We start from the raw sequence: 24,517 nt of genomic DNA, 5'->3' as shown, positions 1-24,517 counted from the left end.
AGCCTGGGAACAGGGTGGAATCGAGTATGTTACGTTCTTCACCGACACCAGCCCTTCCGTCAGCTGGCTGGGCTGGAGCCAGGTCATTCCAAGGGGCCAGAGCCTGCCTGAGTGCCCCAGGGGCCCTGTGGCGGCTGCTGGCAGCCCGGGCTGCTCGGGGTTCCAGGATCTCGCAGGGGTCCTCCCTGCTGGACAGGCTTCTGCACCCCCCACCTGCCCTGGAGCGTGGTGGGTGGCAACTGCATCTGGCTAGACGTGGCTGGGTAGGGTCCCTGAGGGCTCTTTCTGGTGGGGTTGTGGATATGTGAGACGCTGCTGCCCTGCCTGCCCTGTGCATGGGGCGGGGGGTGGTGGTGGGGGGAGTCAGTAGGTGCAAGAACAAAGAGCCTGGCACACAGCGGAGCCCCCAGCCACCAAGGGCCGTCAGAGTCACAGTGATTGAAGATGTGGGCATCAGAACAGCCCAGGATCCAATCTCACCTCTGCCTCTTCCTAAGTGTGAGATCTTGGGTGGGTGGCATTCCTTTTCTGTGCCTCAGTTTCCACATCTGCCAAATGGGAACGAAAATGCCCACCTTGAAGGTTTGCTCTGAGTAGAGGTACTGGGTATGCAGTTGGCGCCTGACAAGTAAGGGTTAATGTTATCACCACCCCCTACCCCAGCCTCTGGGTGGTTTTGGCTCCTCCCACCCCAGGACATCACCCAAGGATGCCAGAAAGACAGACCCAAGAGAGGAATGGATGCCTGGCAGCCCACCCAGGGTGCTCGGAAGCGCTGTGATAAGGACAGGGGAGCATCTTAAACAGCTGTGTGGATTGCAGCTGGAGTGCCCTGGAGCACAGGCTCTGCAGGCCCGCAGATCCAAGTTCAAGTCCTGCCTCCACCGGGGCTGCCTGGTGACCCTGATCTGGTTCCTTTTCAGAGCCTGAGTTTCAGCACCTGCTGAGTGAGGATAATAAGCATTCCCCGCCTGGGTGGGATGATGATGGGGAGATAGCCAGCGCTGGGTACCTGTCAGCACCATCATTCCCTGTCTTCTCACCTCTTTGCCGGCTGCTCTTGTGTAGAGGGGGTAGTGAGGCTGGGAGGAGTGAGAGGACAGGAGAAGGGCACCCTCAGCAGAGGGACTCGCAAGAGCAAGGGCCCGGAGGCCTTGAACACCACGCTTGGGGCGCTGGGCTCCTGGGCCACAAGGAGAGGTTGTCTTGGAAGGATGTGGGTGCTGAGTTCCCCCAGAGGTCCCTCTCAGCTTCCCATGAACCCTGTCCTGGGTGGGTGTGTGCAGGTCATCGACCTCCCTCTGGCTGCCCAAGGGGAACAGAATCCTGTGCTCACAGCCAGGGACCCTCCCTTCCTCTCTCGGCAGCTTATCTCCACCTGGCCTCCTGATCTGGACTGCCTTTTCCCCTTGACCTCCCCTCCCTGGAGCCTGGGAACGTCAGGATCATACACGTGCCCCCCCATGTACACGCTTCTGGCCTTGTCTTCATCAGTAGTGAGATAATAAGAGCCAGGATCAATGCTAAGCACCCTCCATAAGTCTAGTTATTTAATCCCAAAGTAGTGCTGTGCAAGGAGGCAATATTTCCCCCCACTTTGCAGATGGGGAAACTGAGGCACGGGGCAAGTAAAATCCTCCCCTGGCCCCCAGCTAAGATTAAACCCAGGCACCCTGACTCCCGAGCCGGGCACTCAGCCCCTCCACCATTTGGCGTCCATGGGAGCTTGAGTTTGGTGGGCTGGTTGTCTGGACTGACCAGAGAGGGAAAATGCTTGCCTAAAATCACACAGCAAACCAGGGACAGGATGGGAGATTCTGTCAGTTTGAGCTCTAAGCTGCGCACTCTGCATACTCCTCAGGTTTACTGGAGTGGAAGATGGGGCGGGGGGGTCAAGTTTCATCCTTGGGAGGTCCCATTAACCGTTCTCTCCCTTGCCTCTCTCCACACCCACAACCTAGCCCGGAGCCAGCCTGAGTCAGTGAATGATGGGGCAGTGGGTGGGGGGTGGGGGGGAGGGGTGTTGGCCCCCAGGCCATTATTATTTTTACTGCAGTTAATTGTGGGAGAGTTAAAAATAGAACTCCAGTGATGGACTTCAAGACCCAGCAACAGGGTTTCCCAGACGCAGGTTTTGGGTAGAGGATGCCTTTCTGAATCCAAAAATCAGACCCCAGAGCCTGCCCTTTTGTCTGCATCCATGCTCCTGAACTTACTGCCTCCCGCTGGCGTCCCAGCATCAGCATACCTTGTATGCTGTGATTGCCCCTTGGCATTGCCCAAGGATGGGGAATCAGTGTTGCCATGGTGACCAGACTTCATCAGTGGCATCAGGGATTCTGGGGGCAGGGGTTGGGTCTCAGCCCCTGGGACTGCCCAGTGTGACCTGGCTTTTCCCATGAAGACTCATCTCAGTGTATCCCATCCCCACTCCTCTGCTATTCCAAGATTTTTCTTGGAGCATTTGCTGTTGCCATGGAAACGGCTTTTGAGGCAAATGTGTCCATGTGAGCCGAGGAAGAATTCCTCAAGAAAATGGGGAGATTGCCATACTCCCCGACGCTGTGACGGGGGCCCTTGATTTCTGGAGTCTCCAAAGACTGCTGCTTCTGAGTAGACCTGGAGCTGGAGGAGGATTTGCAGTCAGCTCATCAGGCCCCTTGCTAACCTCTTGCCTCCAGTCTCTCCTCTTCCAAGGCAGTCCCCATATCAGTCATGTGGGTTAGAGCTGGGGTCGTTTTAGAAAAATGGACACCCTTCTGCTTAAAATCCACCCATGCCCCCTATTACCCACGGGATACATTTGGTGACTTGCAGGTCTTATAATCTGAGCCCTTCTTCTTTTCTCAGCCATATCTCCTGCCCTCCCTGCAAAATCCCCGCCCCCTCCTCCCCCGCCCCGCTCTCTCTAACCTCACATTACCCAGCCTCTGGACCTCTGGGCAGTTTCCTCTGCGAAGGTGCCTTGTCCCCCCACCACTCCATTAAGAAAAGGCTTCACACCCTCCAAGGCTCAACTAAAATGGTACCTCCTCCAAGAAGCCTCCCCTGCTTTCTCTGGTCACCTCCCCGTTGCTTTGTACAGAACCAGGGCCACAAACTCAGCCAGCAACAGGGTCAGGCAGGAGGCATGATTGACTAACTTTGGAACATTCTCCGCTTCCACAAAGAATCCACGCTGTCCCATGAAAGCTGAAAGTGAGAATGACTTGGTTCATCTTTCTCTCACCAGATTGCTCTTGTTTCAACAACAGAGCCCGGGCAGGCTCTGTGATGAATTGCAGCTGATTCATTGCCCCAAGGAAACTATAGGGAAGTTGCCAAGAACCCCATCCGGTCTGTGAGGTAGGCCCAGTAGGGCTAGTTTGCTGCAAGACTGGATTTTAGGTGACATCTCAGAGCACTCCCCGTGCCGTGTTCCTGCACCTACCTCCCCTACTGTGGAGCATAGACTCCCATAGCCTCCAATAAGGTGTGTGACTCTGAGAAGGTATTCACTAGCTGCCTTTTGAATGGATGCTTGAATGAATGGAGTCATGCTGTTTTCTGAACCTGTGAAACCTGCTTCTGCCTCAGGGCCTTTGCACTGGCCCTTCCCACTGTCTGAAGAGCTCTCCCATCAGACAGTGATATGTCTTCCTCTCCCTGTATTCAAGTCTGCTCAAAGGTAATCTCTATCAGAGGCCTTCTCTGAACACTCTGCCTAAAGTAGCATCCGCCCCCATCTCTATGCCCCACTCCTCTTTATATTTTAGTTCACAGCATATGTCACCACCTGTTATATTCACTTCTTTTCCCAGCATTTACATAGTGCTTCCAACAAACCAGACAAGCTTCTGAACATGACCAGTGTAAACTCATTTAATCCCTGGAATAACCCTGTGAGGGAAGAGCTATCATCCCCATTTTTCAGATGAGGAAACCGAGGCACAGAGAGGTGTGGTGACTTGCCCACAGTTGCACAGCTGGTGAGTGTCAGGGCAGCGATTCAAACCCAGGCAGTCTGACTCCAGACTTTTAGTCTCCTTTATTACAATCCACACCTTTGAGAATGCCAGCCCCTCCAGGGAAGCAGCGTGTCTGTTTTGTTCCCTGCTGTAGCCCCTGGACCTGGCACACAATAGGCGTTTAATAAATATTTCTTGAAAGGATGGAGGAAGGAAGAAAGGAAGATCAGAGAATTGGAGGGAAGAATCTTTGGCCTTGCGAGCTTTCCGTTAGCCCAACATCAAGGCCATCTTGTCGGAAGTTTCTCAGCCTCCCGGAGGGTTTGAGTCAGCCTGTCTGGAAGGGACCCCACCCCGCCTTCCCTCCCCCCCCTCCCTCTCCAATCAGGCTTCTGTTTTCTGACCTCTCCCAGACAGAGGTGCCAAACCGCACTCCTGGAACCCCTGGGCCCATGCTGCGCACACTTCCTTCTGTGACTGGGCCAGTGGAGGAGAACATTCCAGGCCAGAGGCAGGAAGTCTCCGGAACAAGGTGGCCTGGAGCAAACGAGGCCTTTGGGCAGCCAGCGAGGAGCCCGGGAGGGGCTGCTGTCGGCCAGATGTGCTGGGGCCTCGGGGCTGCTCGGGGGACAAGCAGATGGGACATGGGAGCAGGCCAGGAGCAGGTCCAGGACCGGACGCTGCAGCCTCCAGGCATCTCCAGTTTACCCAACATTTCCTGACATTCCTGGTGGCTCAGATGGCAAAGAATCTGCCTGCAAGGCGGGAAACCCGGGTTCGATCCCTGGGTTGGGAAGATCCCCTGGAGGAGGGCATGGCAACCCACTCCAGTATTCTTGCCTGGAGAATCCCCATGGGCAGAGGAGCCTGGCGGGCTACAGTCCATGAGGTCGCAGAGTCAGACACGACTGAGTGACTGACACTTTCCCCGACCTGTGAGCCTGCCTCCAGGGTTCCAGAGAAAGCCATGCCCTGCCAAATTCCCTTTGGACTCTAAAATAATGAACCCCACCGAGAGAGTGGGAATGTGTTTTCCAGTTTCATCACTGTGAGGTAAATCCTCTTTCCTATAAAATTAATAACTACTAACATTAATAGTGTTGGCAACCATGATCAGGGCAGGCAGGATGCCAAGCACTTCACCAGCCTGGTTTTATCGAATCCTCACCACTCCCAGAGAAAGAGGCTGTGGATGAGGGGCCTGAGACTCAGAGAGGTGAAGCTATGTGTTCAAGGTTACACAGCCTATAAGTGTTGGAGCTGGAGTTGAAACCTAGTTCTAAGTGACATAGAACGCGATTCCAGGGACAACCAGGAGAAGAGAATCCCGAAGTCCAGCCTGGAGATCCTGATTATACCACGCTGAAGCTGAAGCTCCAATACTTTGGCCAGCTGATGCGAAGAGCCGACTCGTTAGAAAAGACCCTTATGCGGGGAAAGACTGAGGGCAGGAGGAGAAGGGGGCGACAGAGGACGAGATGGTCGTACGGTATCACTGACTCAATGGACATGAGTTTGAGCAAGCTCCAGGGGATGGTGAAGGACAGGGAAGCCTGGTGTTCTGCAGTCGATGGGGTTGCAGAGGGTCAGACACCACTGAGTGACTGAACAACAACAATTGCTCACTTGCCGGGTAACTTTGAGAAAGACCATGAAACTTGTTTGAATCTCGGTGTTCTCATCTGCTAAATGGGCATTAAGGGGAATCAACATCATTTGATACCCTACGGGAGGCTGGCTGTTTGGCTACATGCTTCATATGGGTCATTACCCTTCATCTTCATGGTCTTTAGGTCCCAGGTTGGAAATGAGAGGTTGGGGGTCTGGAGAATGGGCCATACAGCCCAGGCCATCTCCTTGTTATCCTTAACTCCCTGTGTCGACAGAGGTGGGACAAAGCTTGTTTTAACCAAGGGACTACACTCCCGCTGAGAAATGCTTTTCAGAGGCTCTGGTGGAGGATGTGGGTATGCCGGGAAGGGAGACGGCCCGAGAGGGGGAGGGCACGGCAGTAGCCATGGTCTCCTCATCCGGCCCTAGGCGGCATCTGGTCTGGGCGGAGAAGCCTGGGAGCAACCGCTGGCTGGCTCCCAGCCCTCCTCGGCTTCCAGACCATCCGGGCTGTTTCGAGCTCCGTGGGTTTCCTGGAAAACACAGCTCTTTCCTTTGGTTCCGAATCTGGATATTCAGCCTGGCTTTCTCCCCTCCACGGAACAGCGAGGCTGCTGGCTCTCACAGACGTGTCACCATCTGATTTCTCTACACAAACATTTGCTGAGCACCTGCTATGTGCCAGGTACCACATTCACATCATCATTTCATTTCACAGTAACCTTAGGAAGGAAGTGGTAATGTCAGCCCCGTTTTACTGATGAGGACGCTGAGACTCGAGGAGGGGGATGTGTCCATGGTCACTGAACGAGGAAGGGCCTTTAAACCTGGTCCTTCAGACTCCCAGGTATCGGCTCTTAGCCACTGTGCAGCTGGGAAGGGGGTGGGGGGATAGTCTGAGACCACATCATCAGAGTCAGCAAGAACTCCAGACTCGAGGTCTTGATGGTGTGGATGCTTGTAACTTCACCTTGAACTTCTAGCCCAGAGATCTTAGATTTGCAAGGGGGTCCCCAGAGATTGCTTCATCCAGCCCCTTGGATTTTCAGAAAAGGAAATTTTTATCGGGAACCCTACTATAGCTCAGAGAGGTAAAGCCACTTGTCTGAGGTCACACAGCATGGACCCAATCCATGCTGTCTTTTTACTGGCATAAGGCTGGGGACAGACCCTTGGCCCATTCAACTACGGCATATTTTAAAGCTGCAAGAGAGCCTTTGACGCCATCAACTCCAACCTCCTTGTTTCATAGTTGGGGAAACCAAGGCACCAAGGGTCAGGGATTTATCTAAAGACATTTGCCAAGTAGATCTTGTAAGGTATAATAGAGAGAGCCCTGGGGTTTAAATCTGGGTTCAAATCCTACCTCTGCCTCTTGCTAGCCACGTGACCTTGAGTAAGACTCTTAACCTCTCTCGCCTCAGCTTCCGCAGCTCTAAAATGGCCATAATAGTAACCTCCATCCCCCTGGGTTTGTGTGAGATGATACACGTAAGGTGCTTCTCAATGTCTTGGTACACATAGTAGCAGTGGTAATTGCTCAGTCGTGTCCGACTCTTTGTGATCCCACGAACTTTAGTCCACCAGGCTCCTCTATCCATGGGATTCTCCAGGCAAGAATACTGGAGTGGATTGCCATTCGCTTCTCCAGAGGATCCCAGGTCTCCTGACCCAGGGTCGAACCCAGGTCTCCTGCATTGTAGGCAGATTCTTTACCATCTGAGCTGCAGGGAAGATTCACACATAGTAGGTGCTCAATAAAATATTGATACTTTGGTGACTGTTAAGAATAATATTTAACCCTGGCATTCGAGGGTCCAAAGCTCTTTACCAGCATGTCCAGCTGGTTCCCTGGGGTGACTTTCGGGGGCCTGGTGAGGTTTTTGGATCAGCAGAGAGGGAGAGAGGGACGGGCAGCAAAGAAGGACTGTGGGAGCAGATGAGGCTGACTCCCAGCTTCCTTGCCCTTCTCTTCCACAGTAGGTGGGGGCGCTGTTGATGGGGACAGGTCCTTCGCCTGCCTCCTTCCACGTGTCTCAAGGTATCCGGAGAAGAAGTCTTGCTCGGGAGCTGTAGTAGATGCAGGACCAAAGGTGGCCTGTGCTGGCCTGGATTTACCAGGGACAGGGGCAGGAACTACGATGACTCACAGGGCCCCCAGGAGCCAGCCACTCAGTGTTTGGGCTCCAAGCCCACGCTGTGAGCAGGACACCAAGGGTATTGCCAGGGCCAGCTCCTGGCTCGGGGAGACGGCGACCACCACTGGCAGCCTCCTCCGACCACATCCTGCTCGGTTCACATAAACACCCCCTTGCCTGCTGCCTACCAGATACGCTGTGTACACAGCTTGGGGATTATTTGCATGAATGGACTCAAGGCTTCAGGGATTAAGTGAATGGGGTGCCGGGCCTCCCAGTCCAGGGGTTTACAAACACGGGAGAAAGCTTGTGTATAGGCCACCTCCAGGGGCTGGAGCAGTGTTTACAGGGGAGAGACCCAGGCTATTTCCCCAACAGCTTTGGATGGAAGCTGAGTGTCCAGGAGGACACGCTGTGTTTGTGCACGGGACCCATGCTTGGGGCCAGAGCGGCTTTTTGGCCTGGAAGGAGAGTCATACATCCCCGCACTCTTGCTGGGGGGCCTTGTGTGACTGAAACAGCTGTTAGGTCTGCAGAAAAAAGTAGGGCTTCCCAGGTGGCGCTAGCGCTAAAGAATCCGCTTGCCAATGCAGGAGACCCAAGAGACGCAGGTTTGATCCCTCGGTGGGGAAGACCCCCTGGAGGAAGGAAATGGCAACCCAGTTCATTATTCTTGCCTGGGAAATCTCACGGACAGAGGAGAGAGGCGGATGACGGTCCATGGGGTGGCAAAGAGTTGGACACGACTTAGCGACTAAACAGCAACGACAAAGAACAAGTGGGAGCCGCCAAGGGCTTTCAAGCGGGGGAGAGCTGTGATATAGTTTGCATTTTGAGATGATCTCTCCGGCTATGTGGTAGAAAACGAAGTCAGAGTGAAAGCGGCATGCTGGTTAGGGGATCTCTAGTAGTTGCCCAGGTGGGCAGAGATGATGGGCGGATTTGTGAGCCGTTTAGGAAACAGACATGGGGATGGCTTGAGGGGGACGTGTTGAGAATCTGGACTCTGGGTCAGAGTCTCAGGGTGAAATGGATGACCCACTCCAACGGGGTCTTTTTTAATGGGGACTTTAAAAAAATTATTTGTTTGACTTAATTGTATCATACAACATCTTTGTTGTGGCACATGGACCCTCTAGTTGTGGCACATGGGCTCAGTAGTTGTGACGAGCGAGCTTAGTCGCTCCTCACTATGTGGATCTTAATTCCCTGGCCAGGGATCAAACCCGCGTCTGCTGTATTTCAAGGCAGATTCTTCACTGCTGGACCACAAGGGAAGTCCTTCACATGGGGTCTTGATGAGCGTTTTGCTGTCCACCCTTTCTAAGTCCTTCCTAGCCTAAATGTTCATCAGAGGCATAAAGGATGGGCAGGACTTCAGGTCTGAGAATACGAGGAGACCCCCCTGCCCTTTAAGCCAGGGGGTCGGGGAGGGACTGGTTACTGGGACCCAGACTGTATAGTCAGCACTGACTGAGGGAGACCCTGCAGGGAGGCCACTGGGACCGCAGACCCCTGACCTGCCCTCTTCCTGTCCTGTAGCCCCTGCCAGGCCTTCATGGATAAACCCAACTAGAGGTCAGAGGGCACAGAGTCGAGTGATGGTGTTTCTACAGCTCAGCCTGGGGGCACAGAGCAGGGGGCAGGGATCAGGGGGACAGGGCACCCTGGGGAGAAGGGATGGGGCATTCCAACAAGGGGGACGCTGTGTGGTGGAGTGGACATTTGCGGGGTCTCCTGCTTCTGTGCTCTCAGCAGCCGACGGAGGTTTCCTGGGGCCTCTGGCCTCTGGGTAAGTGGACTGCCCACGTCCAAGGGCATAAGCTTTTGCCTTGCACATTGCTTTTGCCCACCGTTGCAGAGCGTGCCCATCCAAACACGGCCCCATCCGAACCCAAAGAAAATGGGGCCGCCTATTAGTGGGCCAGCTCCTTCCATCTCGCTGCAGTGACTCAGCCAGAGCTCCCGTGTGTGGGCGTGGGACTGGGGAGGAAATTTTCCCCCGACACAGGGCTAATTCTGTCCGGGCGCTGGCAGCCAGTCCTGCGGCTGGAACGGCCGCGGCCGCTGTGTGGTTTCGCGGTTCCTGTGTCTCTCAGAGCTGCGGATCCAGGGATGGGAACCCCGAGGTATCTCCAAGAGCCATCTGTGGGGGGCTGGGAGACCCCCTCGCTCTGCCCTGGAGGATGAGGCCAGCCAGGCGACTGCGGCAGCAGGCCAAGATAACAGGACCAAAGTCGGCGGGCCCGGCCTGGGTGGTGGGGGGCGGATATTGCCAAGGAGAGACATTTGTGATGGGAGAGTCGTGCCTGCAAGGTCCCAGTATGGTTCCAACCTGCTCGCTGAGGCTGTGATCTTGGGCAAGTAGAAAGAGCCAAGGTTGGGGGGTCAGAGAGTCCTTGGTTCAAACCCTGGGATGATGCATCAAGGCTGTGTGAACCTGGGAGAGTCACTTCACCTCTCTGAGTGAGGCTTCATTCGCAAATCTAGGCCTTCATTTGCAAATCTATGCCGCCAGGGAGGACGGATGTGGAGCTGCCTAAGATGTGCGAGGCGCCAGGCAGACTTCTAGGCTCTGGGATACATCACACACGACAGGCTGTGGCCCTCTTCTTTGAGGCTTAGGGAGGGTCAGCTCCTCTCCTGGACCTCCGTTTTCCCAGCTACAAAACAGGATGCCTCTGGGGGCCCTCTCAGCTCCTAAGAGCCTTTGGGAGGCTGAGAAGGCTGGAGGGGAGGCCTCCAGGGCCGCCCAGCCCAGACTGTGGGGGTGGGCCATGGGGGAGGTGGGAGAGGGGACAGGAGCCAGGCCAAACGCAGAGGGGAAGAGTTTCCAGTTTCCCCGCCCCGGGCTCCCACGCCCACGGGCCCTGATCAAGCCCCTGCATTCGGCCTGGGGCCGGGGGGCCGCCGGAGGAAGCTTAGACCAGGCTGGAGAGGCAGCAGCGGGAGGCAGCAGGCTGGGAGAGGGGCAGCCATCGGTTTAGGTGTTCGTTTAGGTGTTCTCGGCACACAGGTGAGCGGTGAGCGATGCTAGCAGGTGAGGGGTGGCTGGGCCTCTGGGGGGGACTGGTAGAGGGAGGATGTGGGGAGAGGGTGGGGACGGTCTCCCTGTCTAGAAGGCAGGGAGACTGCTCTGAGAAGCGAGAGGCAGGGGGAGGGAGCCGCAGAGACGGGGACGGACAGACTTGGAGAAGCACCAGGCGAGACCGAAGGAGCGAGACCAAGACGGGGTGACTGAGAAGCCAGCAGGGAGACCCAGACTCGGACAGAAAGGGAGCGAGCCCCTTGCAGACTCTAGCAGGAGATGCAGAAGGCCACACCTGCTGCCCGAACGCCTCTCAGCCCTGCTGTCCCCCGAGCCCAGGGCACACAGGCCAGCAGGTGGCAGCTGGAGGAGCTGGGGGGATTCCTAAGGACCAGGGTTCAACTCCCTGCCCCGCCACTAACCGGGTGTGTGACTGCAGGCAAGTCCCCCTTCGCCCACTGGTGCCCGGCCTCGGGCGTCCCCTCGGTAAATCTGGACAGGTAACAGTGACCTTGCAGGCTTGGGGGCTGGGGGGGTGGGGGTTCCAGGTGAGAAGAGCTGTGCCCACAGCACCCCAGCCTCCTCTCCAGGGCCAGGGAGCAGCAGATTCCACAGGTCCCCGAAGGATGGATGGATGAATGAGCCCCGCCTCCAAAGGGCTTTTCCTACGGCACCTGGGACGTGCCCCCTGGGATGGGATGTGACGTGCTCCCATTAGGGCCGTTACCTAGAGGCAGAGGGGCTCGGAGGACAGCCCCAGGGACCTGGAGCCTCATCTTGCTCCATGTGCAAAATGCACACCCTGATTCTGTGGGGGTGCTTGAGAGATCCCATCAGGGCAACCACCAGAGGATTCTGGAATGTTCCGAGGAGGCGAGGCAGTGGACAAAGAAAGAGAGTGGGGGTTGGAAGATCAGCAGGCTCGGAGCTTCCTCACAAGGAATTGGACCTACCTTGCTGAGCTGAGCCAGCCGTGTGACCTTGGGCACCTTACTTAACCTCTCTGGGCCAGTTTCCTCATCTGTAACGGTGCTTAGAACCATGTCTGGAATTTGGTGAGGACTCGACACGTGTTTGTTTAAGAGAAACGAAGCCAGGAACATCTGCCTGAGGTTTATGCTCTCTGTGGCGGGAAGAACTAGATACGGCCTAACACCCTGCCCCCTCACCCCACCACAGACAATTCCCCAGCAAGGGTCTGGCCTGGCCGGTGGGGAGGGCAGGCCCACACATGCAGGATCTTCTGCCTGGGTCGTCCAGTCCCCGGCAGGAGGAATCGGGCCTTGGCCACCTCACAGCCAGCTCGGACTGGGCTGATGCTCTTCCTCTCGTGGGCTGGTCCGGGTTCATTCCCGGCCCGCTGGAGGCGGCTGGCACGGAGGGGCTTTCAAGGCCCCAGGCAGGGCCAGAGCCGCTTGCTGGGCCGCTCCTGCCAGTGTGGCTTCGTGAGGGATTCAGTGACCCAGGCGCAGGCTGCTCGCTGCCCCAGGCAGGGATCTGGGGTGCTTTGCCTGTTTGTGTTTTCCTGGGCCTCAGGAGGGGAGGGAAGTCTGACATAAAGGCACCCCTCCACCCCACCCTCTCTGGCCTCCGGAAACCCCCGCACTTGTCTAATGTTCCCTCATTTCCTTTATCCCCAGTTCCCTCTTGCTGTGCCTTCCCACGGAGGCACTCAGATCTGTTCAGAGTGTATCTTGTTATTCAGCCCTGTTCTTTGTGTGTTACCGTGCGGCTGCTTTTTTCACTATGCATGTTTTCAGTGTACTTACGCACCCTCTGGGTAGGTGGCTTTGAGACGCAGGGCGTTCCTTTGCTGTATGCACACTTGCTAATCTGCGGCCTCTAGCAGCTGCCTAGCTCTGTGGCCTAGCTCTGTGGCTTTCGCACGTCGCCTCTCCCACAGCAGATGGACGTTGGCTGCCCCCAGCTCCCAGCCATCAGCAAACGCCTGTGTGTGCTGTCCGGACCCCTGGATCCCTGAGTGTCGTAGCGCACAAGGCTCTTGCTTCCTGACGGCCTGCACCTGTGGCTCTGTCAGCAGACTGCCCTCAGAGGGCAGGCAGCGCCTGGGACGGTGCCCCTCCCAGCACAGGATGGAGGGATATAAATAGCTTCCTGGAATGCGACCTCCATTGTTTCCTGACCCCGCCCTGAACCAAGGCCACCTTCCTTGGGCCTCTGCCTGGCGCTGCCCCCTTGACCGACCTCCTCCCTTTCCCAATCTTACTTCTCCAGCCCCTTACTGGGGTTTCCTGGAACACTTCCTTAATAATCACGTTTGCAGGAAGGCTGATGTGAGGTTGGCTCCTGGAGAAGCCAAGATAAGGCATGCCCGCCCCACCCCACTCCCCCCAATCCCGCACACGGGCGTCCCGTAGCGTGATTCTTCCTGGGGCTGGGAGGCACACAGGGGCTCAGGGTACCCGCAGCGTGGTCTGAAGTCTTTGCCAGCCCGAGGTCTCCATCCCAGCTTTCTAGTCCTCTCTGTGGTTCTCATTTCACCTCCTTGATCATTGGTTTGTCTAACGCCTGCTGTGTTTTCCCCCCTGTACATTATTGTTTAGATCCTTAGCCCATTTTTTCTGCCGGGGTTGCATTCTTTCTGGATTTGCAGGAAGATGCTCTCTGTACATTCTAGGTGGCAGTCCCAGTGCAGAGGAAGCGAACTGGAAGAACAGCGGATAGCAAGGTGAAGTTCTAACAGTCAAGGACAGCTGTGCAGGTGTTGTGGGCTGGAACTGCATCGCCTCCCCTAAGTTCCTAAGTTGCTGTCCTAACCCCCAGTACTTTGGGAGCATGACTGTATTTGGAGATAGGGCTTAAAAACGTTTATTTTTTAAAAAATATATTTTCCATTGGAGTATAATTACTTTGCAACGTTGTGTTAATTTCTGCTGTACAGAGAGGTGAATCTGCTGCGAGTGTACATACATCCCCTGCCCTGGAGCCCCCCTCCCGCCCCTCTGGGTCATCACAGGGCGCTGAGCCGAGCTCCCGTGCTACACAGCAGCTTGCCGTGAGCCATTTTACACCCGGTAGTGTATGGATGTCTGTCTTGGTCTCCCAGTCCATCCCACTCTCTTCTTCTCCGTCTGTGTCCACAGGCCCGGTCTCTATAGGAGACAGGGCTTTTAAAGTGGTGATTAGCATAAAGTGAGGTCACTGGGGGGCGGCGCTTAATCCAACCTGCCTGATGCCCTTCTGTGAAGAGGTGATTAGGACGCTGACACACACAGGGGGAGACCGTGAGGACATCGCAATATCCTGAGGACCCTCGTGGTGCCCACCTTCTTCCCTGACCCAGACACAGCTGAATCAGACCAGTCCTCACCCTCGGGTAGCTCACAGTCCGGTCAGGTGTGTTGTTTTGTTGTTCAGTCGCTAAGTCGTGTCCGACTCTTTGCGACCTTGTGGACTGCAGCAGGCCAGGCTTTGCCGTCCTTCGCTATCTCTTGGAGTTAGCTCAAATTCACATCCATTGAGTCAGTGAGGCCATCCAAGCATCTCATCCTCTGTCGCCCCCTTCTCTTGCCCTCAATCTTCTCCAGCATCAGGGTCTTTCCAATGAGTTGGCTCTTCGCATCTGGTGGCCAAAGTATTGGAGCTTCAGCTTCAGCATCAGTCTTTCCCATGAATATTCAGGGTTGATTTCCTTGAGGATGGACTGGTTTGATCTCCTTGCAGTCCAAGGGGTCTCAAAAGTCTTCTCCAGCACCACAGTTCAAAAGCATCAGTTCTTCAGCGCTCAGCTTCCTTTATGGTCCAACTCTCACATCCATACATGACCACTGGAAAAACCATAGCCTTGACCAGATGGACCTTTGTGGGCAAAGTGATATCTCTGCTTTTTAACATGCTGTGTGTAAAAGCCAGTAATAATCATGTAAATACCATGGGCCTTGGAGTAGGGAGCCGGGTGCCCTGGGAGCGGGAGCGGAGGGTGTGTTAGTGTCCGCGGGCTGTTGTAGCGGAGTACTGCAGACTGGGTGGCTTAAAACGACCGAAATGCATGTTCACTTGTGCCACCAGAGGCCAGAGGTCTGCAGGCGAGCTGTCGCAGGCTGGGCTTCCTCGGAAGGCTCTGGGGAGGGTCCCTTCTGTGTCCTCCAGTTCTGGGGCTCTGGGCGCCCCTCAGCTCCTGGTTGCATCCCTCCAGTCTCTTCACGTGCCTTCTCTGTTCCGTGTCAAATCTTCTGTCATCTCCTCTTACGGGGACACTTGTCTTTGGGGTTAGAGCCCAGCTTCTCCCAAGGTGATCTCATCTTGGGATCCTTACGTCGATTATATCAGCAAAGACCCTTTTTCCAAATAAGGTCACATTCACAGGTTCTGGTAGACCTATTTTTTTTTTTTTAGGGAAGACTTAACCCACTACAGGGGGTGGGGGTTGTCGTGGCAGCCTGGAAAAGAATTTCCAGACACAGAGCATTTCATCAGGGAGTGAGTTTATTAAGAACAAAGAGCAGAGATAACGTGGGTGCTGCGAGCACAGCGGGCTGACCTCCCGACAGATCAGGAGAGCTGACGGTGAGAACAGTGGGCCGGCTCAAGTGAGAGCCGAGCTTTTGGTGGGTTAGTAGCCAATTTTTATAGCCTCAAGACAAGGAAATTCCTGCTGGAAGGGTGGCATTAGGTTATTGCTTAGGGTGCTATAGGGTGAGTGCAGGGGTGGGCATTTTTGCCTAATACGGGGTCAGGAAATCTGCTGGTGATGATCAGGGGGGCCTCTGGCAACAGTTACAAAGAGGACTCAGTCAGCTTCAGAGGTGACCTTGGTTCTGGGCTCCTCTTCTGTGGCCTTGGTGCAAGGTCTTGTGCTGGTGGTCTTGGGATGGGCACTCCACGAGGATGGGGGGGACGCCAAGAGAAACCTTCCTGGAGAGAGGAGCCTGGGTTCAGGGCTGAGTCTGAAGTTGTAGAGGAAATTTAAGAGCGTGATTTTGATTTTTGGCAGGTGCCACGTAGCAAATATGTTGGTCAAAAAGGTTTTAGGGGATTCCCTCGTGGTCCAGTGGTTAGGTCCAGTGGCCTAATGCCAAGGGCCCAGGTTTTATCCCTGGTTAGGGAACTAAGATCCTGCAAGTTGCGGTACAACCAAAAAAAGAAGGTTTTGGTTGCTTCACTTGGGGACGCTTTGTCTCGTCACAAAACAGAGCTCTCAGACCTCCCAGGGCCTTGACTCCAACTTCGGTGTCCTGGATCTTTCCCTGTCATCCTCGCCGAGCCTGGGACAAGCTGGTGGGCCTTAACTCATCCTCCCAGTGGTCCTGAGAAGTCGGTAAGGCGGGGGTTTCTATCAGTCCCATTTTGCAGATGGCACAACTAAGGCTCAGAGATGGGGAGGTGACTTGCTCGGGTGACATAGGGAGTCTCCCCCACCACCCCACCATCTCCTCCCTGGTCCCCAAAGGGCACAAGTCGGAGATCACAGGGGAATCTGGGAGCGGAGCCAGGACAGCTCGTCTGTCCCCTGGGCTCTTGGGGAGCCTAGGGCAGAAAGAGGGACGGTCTGGCCAGACTCACCTGCCCGCCTGGACTGTAATAGACAACGTCAGCTTTGGCAAACGATTCCCAGCTGTGCCCTAGACCTCAGATCATCCTGAAGACTGGGAACATAGGTTCCTTGAGGAGCCAAGAAAGGACGGCAAAGAGGAGGTGTCCCGGGAGGGTGGAGCTGGGGTCCCTGGGGCAGCAGCAAGGGTGTGAACAGACACAGGAAGGAGCGCCCACTTCCTGAAAACAAGGCAGTGAGGAGCAGGCTGAGTCAGAGCAGCCGGGGTGTGAGGGCGTGTGTGCGTGCTCAGTCCCTTCGTAGTGTCCGACTCCTTGTGACCCCACAGACTAGCCCTCCAGGCTGCTCTGTCGGTGGGATTCTCCAGGCAAGGATACTGGAGTGGGTTAGGGCTCCTTATATGCCACTGTGCTCTGCAACAGCCTTACAAGGGTAACGGTAGTTTGCAGGTAAGAAAACTGAGGTTCAGAGAGGTGAAGCAACTTGCCCAAGGCCACACAGCTGGGAAATCTGACTCCAGAGCCTGACTTCCAAGGATCCCGAGTGAAAAGTTTCTTCGGTTCCCCCTGCTTCCCTGAGGAATTCAGAGTCCCAATCCCATTTCTCTGAGCTCTCCAAGCCTTTGCTTTAAACCCTGAGAGCCCAGACTGTCATCACGTTCTTGATCCTCCCACGGAGCTGTCCACCCTGTCCACCCTTTGCCTTCAAGGCCCCCGCAAGCAGCTACCAGTGGGAAATCACCCCTGGGATGCTGTATCAGCCCTGGACAGTGATGCTACCCACTGCCTCTGTCAGCATGCCCTTCAGCGAACGCCTGCCCAATGAGAAATACTCTGGAGAATCCAGGGTAAGGGAACAACATTGCTCCCTAAGCTGCTTCCTCCTTCTCCATAAATGAACTTCCACCACGTATCACATTTCCCTTTGTGCTGTGGCCACAAGGATGCTCAGAGTCACACCTGCAGGTCAGAGGCCGAAAGCCAATTGACTCTGCTGGTCTGCAGTTTCCGCCTTGGTTTGGGTTGGCTCTGATGTCTCCATCTGGTTATACATTTTGTTGGTTATAGTTCCTTGTGATAGATAAATCGGTGCACACATCAACCCAAGCACTTTACCCAGCGTTTTAAAGGTGCAGTGTGTTTTTTGTTTATTGGTGCCTCCCCAACAAATGCAGTAGCGATAATGCTATTACTTCCAAGGTAAAAGTAAGGAAGGGGAAGGTCACACAGTCAGCAGGGCTGACCGGATGTGCTGGGGTGGGGGTTCAGGGGAGACGGGGGTTGGAATGGAGGGTCTAGCTGTTGATCTGAGTTCTTGAGGCTCCACCACTTCCCAGCTGGGTAACCCCGGGCCCATCTCAGCCTCTCTGAGCCTCCGCTTCCTCCTCTGTAAAGCGGGGTAACAGCAGTACATTTGTCTCTGGCGCTGGGTCCACCCGGACCTCTGGTTCTTAGATCGAGAGCCAACTGCTGCGCCTTGCTCTGCCCTGCAGGTGTTTGCAGCTGTGTGCGGGGGCTGGCTGGCCAGGGAGGCACCCTGGAGAGCTTTGGACGTCGTAACAGTGAAACGGTGAGGGGCTCTTGTGTCTGAATTCATCTCTTCGAAGGGCAGCAGTGGGAGACCAGGATGAGGCAGGGGCAGTCAGCGCAGCTGTCCCCTGGGTTTTGGGAATCTGGTCAGAGTCAAGTTCAGAGCACTGTGCACCTCTTCATTGCGCTTAGCATCACCGTGATTTTTCCACGATTTGAGGGTTTTTTTTTTTTTTTGATGAGTGTTTGTCTCCCACTAGACTGTGAAGGAACAGGGAAGGTCCCAGAGAGGCAGCAAAAACATGGTGGTCCAGGAGGTACGCGTCAGCGTCTACCCTGACTCCTGGTCTGCCTCTTCTCAGCTGTATGCCCTTGGGCACGTGACGTAAGCTCTCTGTGCCTCAATTTCCTCACCTGTAAAATGGGGTTTGTAACCACCTCTTTGAGTTTTTATGAGAATGAAAGGACTTTGCCTACATCAACCCTTTAGAATAGTACCCGGTATATAGTAGGTGCCTGCGAGCTGTTTGTCAAATAAATAAAATAGCAAAGGCACCAGCTGGTCTTGCTCACGGCCAGGGAGGACATTGTCGGTCTCACTGGTGGTGATCAACCTCTTAAATCCAGTTACATGTTTTGTTGGTTATAGTCCCTTGTGATGGATGAATCGGTACACACATCAACCCAAACACTTCACCCAGTGTTTTAAAGGTGCAGTGGCTTTTTGTTGTTGTTGTTCGTTCCTCTCTGGCTACAAACGCCAGTAGCTCTTTTTTTTTTTTTTAATTTTGGCTGTGCTGGGTCTTCGTTGCTGTGTGGGCTTGTCTCTAGTTGCGGCGAATGGGAGCTACTCTCTATTTTGGTGCACAGGCTTCTCATCGTGGTGGCTTCTCACAGGCTCTAGGGTGCACGGGCTTCAGTAATTAGGACTTGCAGGCTCAGTAGTGGCAGCTCTCGGGTTCTAGAGCACAGGCCCAACAGTTGTGGTGGACAGGCTTAGTTGCTCCTCTGCATGTGGGATCTTCCCTGATCAGGGATCGAACCCACATCTCCGGCATTGGCAGGCAGATTCATTACCACTGAGCCACCAGGAAAGCCCTTTAAAGCCAGTTCTAACCAAAGTTCCCCTCGCGCCCCCTGTCTCCCCTGGCAGAGAATGGAGACTGAGGATTACAATGCCTCCTACGAGGACTACCCCGATGACTTGGACCCCATCGTGGTTTTGGAGGAGTTATCTCCCCTGGAAGGCAGAGTGGTCAGGATCTTCCTGGTGGTGATCTACAGCATTATCTGTCTCCTCGGGATCCTGGGCAATGGCTTGGTGATCATCATCATCACCTGCAAGATGAAGAGGACGGTGAACACCATCTGGTTCCTCAACCTGGCCGTGGCCGACTTCCTGTTCAACATCTTCCTCCCCATCCACATCGCCTACGCCGCCCTGGACTACCACTGGGTTTTTGGGACGGCTATGTGCAAGATCAGCAACTTCCTGCTCATCCACAACATGTTCACCAGCGTCTTCCTGCTGACCGTCATCAGCTTCGACCGCTGCGTCTCCGTGCTCCTCCCCGTCTGGTCCCAGAACCACCGCAGCGTCCGGCTCGCTTACACGGCTTGCCTGGTCATCTGGGTCCTGGCTTTCTTCTTGAGTTCCCCATCCCTCGTCTTCCGGGACACGGCCCGCCTGCACGGGAAGATATCCTGCTTTAACAACTTCAGCCTGTCGGCTGCCGGCTCTGCCCCATGGCCCGCTCACCCCCAGGTGGACCCGGTGGGCTCTGGCCGGCACATGGTGGTGACCATCACCCGCTTCCTCTGTGGCTTCCTGGTGCCGGGTCTCATCACCACCGCCTGCTACTTCACCATCGTCTACAAGCTGCAGCGCAGCCGCCTGGCCAAGACCAAGAAACCCTTCAAGATCATCCTGACCATCATCATCACCTTCTTCCTCTGCTGGTGCCCCTACCACGCGTTCTACCTCCTGGAGCTCCGTCGCGGCTCCGTGCCTCCCTCCGTCTTCAGCCTGGGCGTGCCCCTGGCCACCGCCATCGCCATCGCCAACAGCTGTATGAACCCCATCCTGTACGTCTTCATGGGTCAGGACTTCAAGAAGTTCAGGGTGGCCCTCTTCTCCCGTCTGGTCAATGCCCTGAGTGAGGACACAGGCCACTCCTCCTACCCCAGCCACAGGAGCTTTACCAAGATGTCATCCATGAATGAGAGGGAGACTGGCATGCTCTGAGCCTTGCCCGGAAACCCCCCAGTGGATGCTCCCAACCTTGGAGGCTCAAAGCTACGCCTTCTGGACACCACAACAAGAACCTCTTGGGCAACCCACAGATGCCCACTGTATTTTCCGTGGGGCTGAGCTGTCTTTTTGAGCTGGGAATCCAGTGTTTGGAACGCCTTTCCTCTAGGGGCGTGGTGGACACAACATGCTGAGGTACTTAGGCTTGGACCAGTATCCTGTGCATCTTCAGAGACTTGCCTTGACCAATGCAAAGCAGAAAAAAGGGAGAATTTTCGAAAGCACTGGCATGAACTGGGATGGGCATAAGACAGAGGGATTCAGTTACCTACCCGAGCACTTTCCAGGAATGACACAGAGAGTTTGCAAGGTCTGTTCCTGGTGTGAGGAGAGGAGGTCAGAGCCGAGCCAGTGTGATGTAGGTCACGATTTGCCACAGAGCCCTATATTAATAGCTGGCCAGAAATCCTGCTCTTAAGCCATTCTTCGGGTCTAGGGCATATTGGAATGCACAGACCTTCTCCAGGTCACCTGGGAAGAGAAGGTGACTTAAGAACTCAGAAACTCCTGGGACCACGCATTTGACTTTTAGATCAGCTGGAAAGATAGACAACAGGTCCTGAGGGGACCACGGGGCTTTTTTTTTTTTTTTTTTTTTTACGACGGGGCTTTTTAATGGGTTCAAGAGAAGCAGGGCTACAGTGAAGACTTGGGTCTTGTGCGGGAAGGAATGGAGAAAGAAAAGACCTTTCAGAGGGCGTGTGACAGGAAACAGCTCACCCTAGAACCCTCCAGGGCAATGTTGCTTCAGGCCGTAGCTGTGCTGAGGGTGGGGTCATGCTGCCAGCCCCTGGCCCCAAGCCCTATCCTCACTTTGCATTTGTTACCCTGGGGCTGGTTTGAGGTGGGCAGCCCCCTACTCACTCCATCACAGCAATTCCTCCCTCTTTCCTGACCCACTGACTCTGGCTGGAGATGCTCAGAAGAAAACACTCCGGGGCAGGGGGTGGGTGGTGGCTGGGGGTGGGGGGTGGGATCTCTTCTTTCTCTACTTCCTCAGAGCCTTGCTGGAGCCTAGCCCGAAATCAGCTGCTGGAAGCAACCTGGGAGCACCTTGAGGAGCAAAGATGCCGCCGAGGGCTCAATCCTTGAGCTCGAAGCAGAATCTGGAACCTGGCTCATTGGACTGTGCCCCTGAGATACCGGGCCTGGGGGCGGGCCCAGGACTCCTCCTGTGGGCAGTCACACCGTCTTTTCTGGGGCTCTGCTGCAGAGTCATCATCTCACTTACAAACGACAAAGGTGATGCTTACAGTGGGAAAGTTACCCAGCGTCACATAGCCAGCCAGGGGGCAGAGTCTCCAGAAAAGAACAGAGCTGTTCTGTCATGGAGAATGCCTCTGCGGAGAATATTCTACACAGTCCTGGTAACCTACATTTATTTAGCACTTCTATGTTAAGCACTTTACATGTGTATCTCATTTATCCCTCACGGCAGCCCCGAGGTAGGTACAATTATCACTTCCCTTTTATGCATGAGGCTTCTGAGGTTCAGAGAGTTTAAGCAACTGGCCCAAGGATGCCCAGCTGGTCTCTGTTAAGAGTCTGGACTTGAACCTATGTCTGTCTGGCTCAAAGAAGGCTGCAGAGGCTTAGGGTTTTGAGCATTCATATATGCATATCCCTCAGCAGATTCATGTTAACATCTTAAGGGCTTTAAAGGCAGCTATGCAAATAGTTTTCAAAAATGATCCAAAGTGGCAGAGAAAATGTACTTGGCTCCCAGCTCCCTTGGCACCCGTTCACACCCACCCACCCTGGCTCCCACCTCTTATGTCCACACACACCCCTCTCCACCGCCCCACCCTACCCAGCTCTCCAGGGAGGGCGGCAGGGAGAGAGGCCTGAAGGGAGGACCCTTTGGCCTCCGAGTGTCCATATTCCATTCTCTTCCAAGTTTCTTTGTTGTGAAGCCATTTCTCCAACAAGATGCAATGAACAGATGTAATGTCTACACAGCGCCAGGCGAGTTCCCGAGGCCACGGGCTGTTTGGAATCGCACCTCGTTTAGAGACAAACTATTCCTTCACTCTGTTGGGTCATTGCGCTTGTGAAAGGCAGCTCTGAGTTGACCCTACTGGGGCCTCTAGTTGCTTCAAGCAGTCTGAACTTAGCTTGAGCGGAGGGAGCTTTCAATATTGCCCAGAGGCCCCTGTCACCCACCCCCCACCCAGCCAACTTCACAGGCAAAGAATCCAGGGCACAAGATGGAGTGAGAGGGGTTCCAGGCCCCAGAGACAGTCACCAGCCATTTGGGGGAGACCACGCTATTTGCTGGGGCTCAGCTTCTCGTTCCTTCTGGGCTGCGTGCAGGCCAGGCCAGGCTGGGGGAGCCAGGAAATCATTTTGTCTTTGGAAAAGCTGATGAACAGGAGCAAAATGAAAACCATCTGTGTTCCTCCTTGGAGCCAGGCCTCACTCTTTCTGGTTGCCCCACTAGTCTTCCTGTTCTGATCATCAAATGCTCAAGTGCAGCCGTGACAACCTTTTCAGTCTCGTCCCCACAGCTTCTTCTGAGGGTCCCCCAGGTCGCATGTTCAAAGGCCCTGCGGTTCACACAGCACATTCACCTGAATTGCTCCACAGGCGGCCAACACGCTGTGTGCCCGAGAGCCTTCCCTCCGGGGCCAGGACCCGCCAATGGGTCCTGCAGCGCTGCCTCCTGTGTGGGGTGGGGTGGGTGGAGGGGGCACGGGGTTGTGGGCAGAGGGACAAAAAGAGAAGATGCTGTTTGAGGGTGGGGGGAGAGGGAGGGGGGAGAGGGAGGGGGGAGAGAAGCGCGAAGGAGAACAATGATGAAGAAAAGGGATCTGGCATTTATTAAGCATCTACCCTGTATCCGGCCCAGAATCTCATCAAAGCCTCAAAAACAGCCCTGTAAGAAGAGGACCATCAGACACGGGTCGGGGTGCAGAAAGGGAGGTTTGGCCTGTGGCCCCCACTTGTTGAGAGTCACACAGTAGTAAACGGAACTGGGTCTGCTGCCCGAGAGAGTGCCCAGCTTCTTCAGCCCTTGGGAGGATGGAGAGGGAGGGGGAGAGAGAGAGGAGGAAGAGAAACAAGAGGGAGGGTCTCAGAAGGGGAGTCGGACCCAGGCGCTGGCCGAGGGAGGAGCTTGCCTTAAGCTGGACCCCAGGGTCAGCGTGGAGAGCAGAGCCCAGAGCCCATGGATGGGAGAAGAGAGAATCCAATCATGAGAGCCTCACGGTCTGTCCAATCTCATCCCCATCCAAGTCCTCCCTGTTTCACAGAAGAGGGAACTGAGCTTGCAAGAGCTGCCCTTGGAGAAATCTGCAAAAGGAGGTGTGCTGGCTTGGCTGGTTGGTCAGTGATTTCCCAGCTCCTGGTCCCGGCCTCCCTCTCCATTCCTCCCGGACATGCTTTGGTGCTCTGGCTTTGGAGAACTGCTCCTGGGGCTGGGATCCAGGACAAGGGGGAATCGGGAGGCAGCTCATCTGACCACGAAATAATTCATTAGGGGGTTTGCTTGCTTCCTCTCTGAAGACAATGTTTCTCTTGAATAAACAGACCGAAGCAAGCGTGAGGACTCTCATTGCTGGCGGGTCCTGCCCCTTGCCTCCCCCACCCACCTCATGGAATGCCAGCTGAGGCTCAGAGAGGTGAAGTGTGCTGTCCAGAGTCACACGGCTGTGTTGTGGGATGGCAGGAGAACCCCTGCAACTCCCAACCTCCCATTCCCCAAATTTTGGACCACAAGAAATCTGTATCTTAAAAAAATTCCCTCCGCTCATGTGATTTTCCTAGGAACCAAGGATATAAGACAGATAGTGACTTACCCAAGACAACACAGCCAGCCGTGGCAGAAAGGGGACTAAAAGCTGGGACTCCTTGCAAGTCCGTGCATTGGCCCACCCAAGGACAGACACTCTCATCTGCACATTCCTCCAGCCATCCTTTCATGCACCCATTCATTTCCTTAACCGTCTATGTGTAAGTCCACCCACTCACCCACTCCACATGCATCCCTCTAATACCCCTCTTTGCTGGGCCTTGTGGTCAACACTGGGGATTGGGGATGGTCAGGACATACACAGTCTCTGTCCTCTTAGCTCATTCATTGGACAATGGTGCCAGCCAATTAAAAAAATATACCCCAAACAGAAAACAATCATAGTAAGTGTCACCCATATATTATAGAGGGAGGTGACCCTGTCCAAGGCCAAGAAACTTCCCCAGGGGCGGTACCTGTGTGCTCAGTCATGTCTGACTCTTTTTGACCCCATGGACTGTGATCTGCCAGGCTCCTCTGTGGAATTCTTCAGGCAAGAATACTGGAGTGTGGGTTGCCATTTCCTCCTCCAGGGGATCTTCCCCACCCAGGGATCGAACCCACATCTCCTGCATTGGCAGGTGGGTTCTTTACTGCTGAGCCCCGGGGGAAGAGACACCTGAGATTTGAAGGATGGGTAGGCGCTGACAG

General features: G+C 54.9%; 1 protein-coding gene across 3 annotated transcripts in view; it reads left to right on the top strand.

Annotated features, from left to right (window-relative positions):
• Positions 1–23,615, top strand: part of CMKLR1 (chemerin chemokine-like receptor 1) — a 43,304-nt gene extending 19,689 nt beyond the window's left edge. Inside the window, exons 2-3 of one of the 3 annotated variants that reach the window (XM_043438252.1) lie at positions 17,729–17,805; positions 18,919–23,615. In XM_043438252.1, coding sequence (XP_043294187.1) covers positions 18,922–20,010 — 1,089 coding nt within the window. In that variant the 5' untranslated portion in view covers positions 17,729–17,805; positions 18,919–18,921 and the 3' untranslated portion in view covers positions 20,011–23,615. Of the gene's footprint in view, positions 1–10,690; positions 10,713–17,728; positions 17,806–18,918 lie in introns of those variants that run through there. The other 2 variants (XM_043438261.1, XM_043438244.1) reach the window with 2 other exon arrangements.
• The last annotated feature ends 902 nt before the right edge of the window (positions 23,616–24,517 follow it).

Source organism: Cervus canadensis, chromosome 1, assembly GCF_019320065.1.
Source record: "Cervus canadensis isolate Bull #8, Minnesota chromosome 1, ASM1932006v1, whole genome shotgun sequence".
NCBI classification, from domain to species: domain Eukaryota; kingdom Metazoa; phylum Chordata; class Mammalia; order Artiodactyla; family Cervidae; genus Cervus; species Cervus canadensis.
The sequence above is the reverse complement of the archived record's forward strand: the minus strand, read 5'-3'. Positions and strand labels throughout refer to the sequence as shown.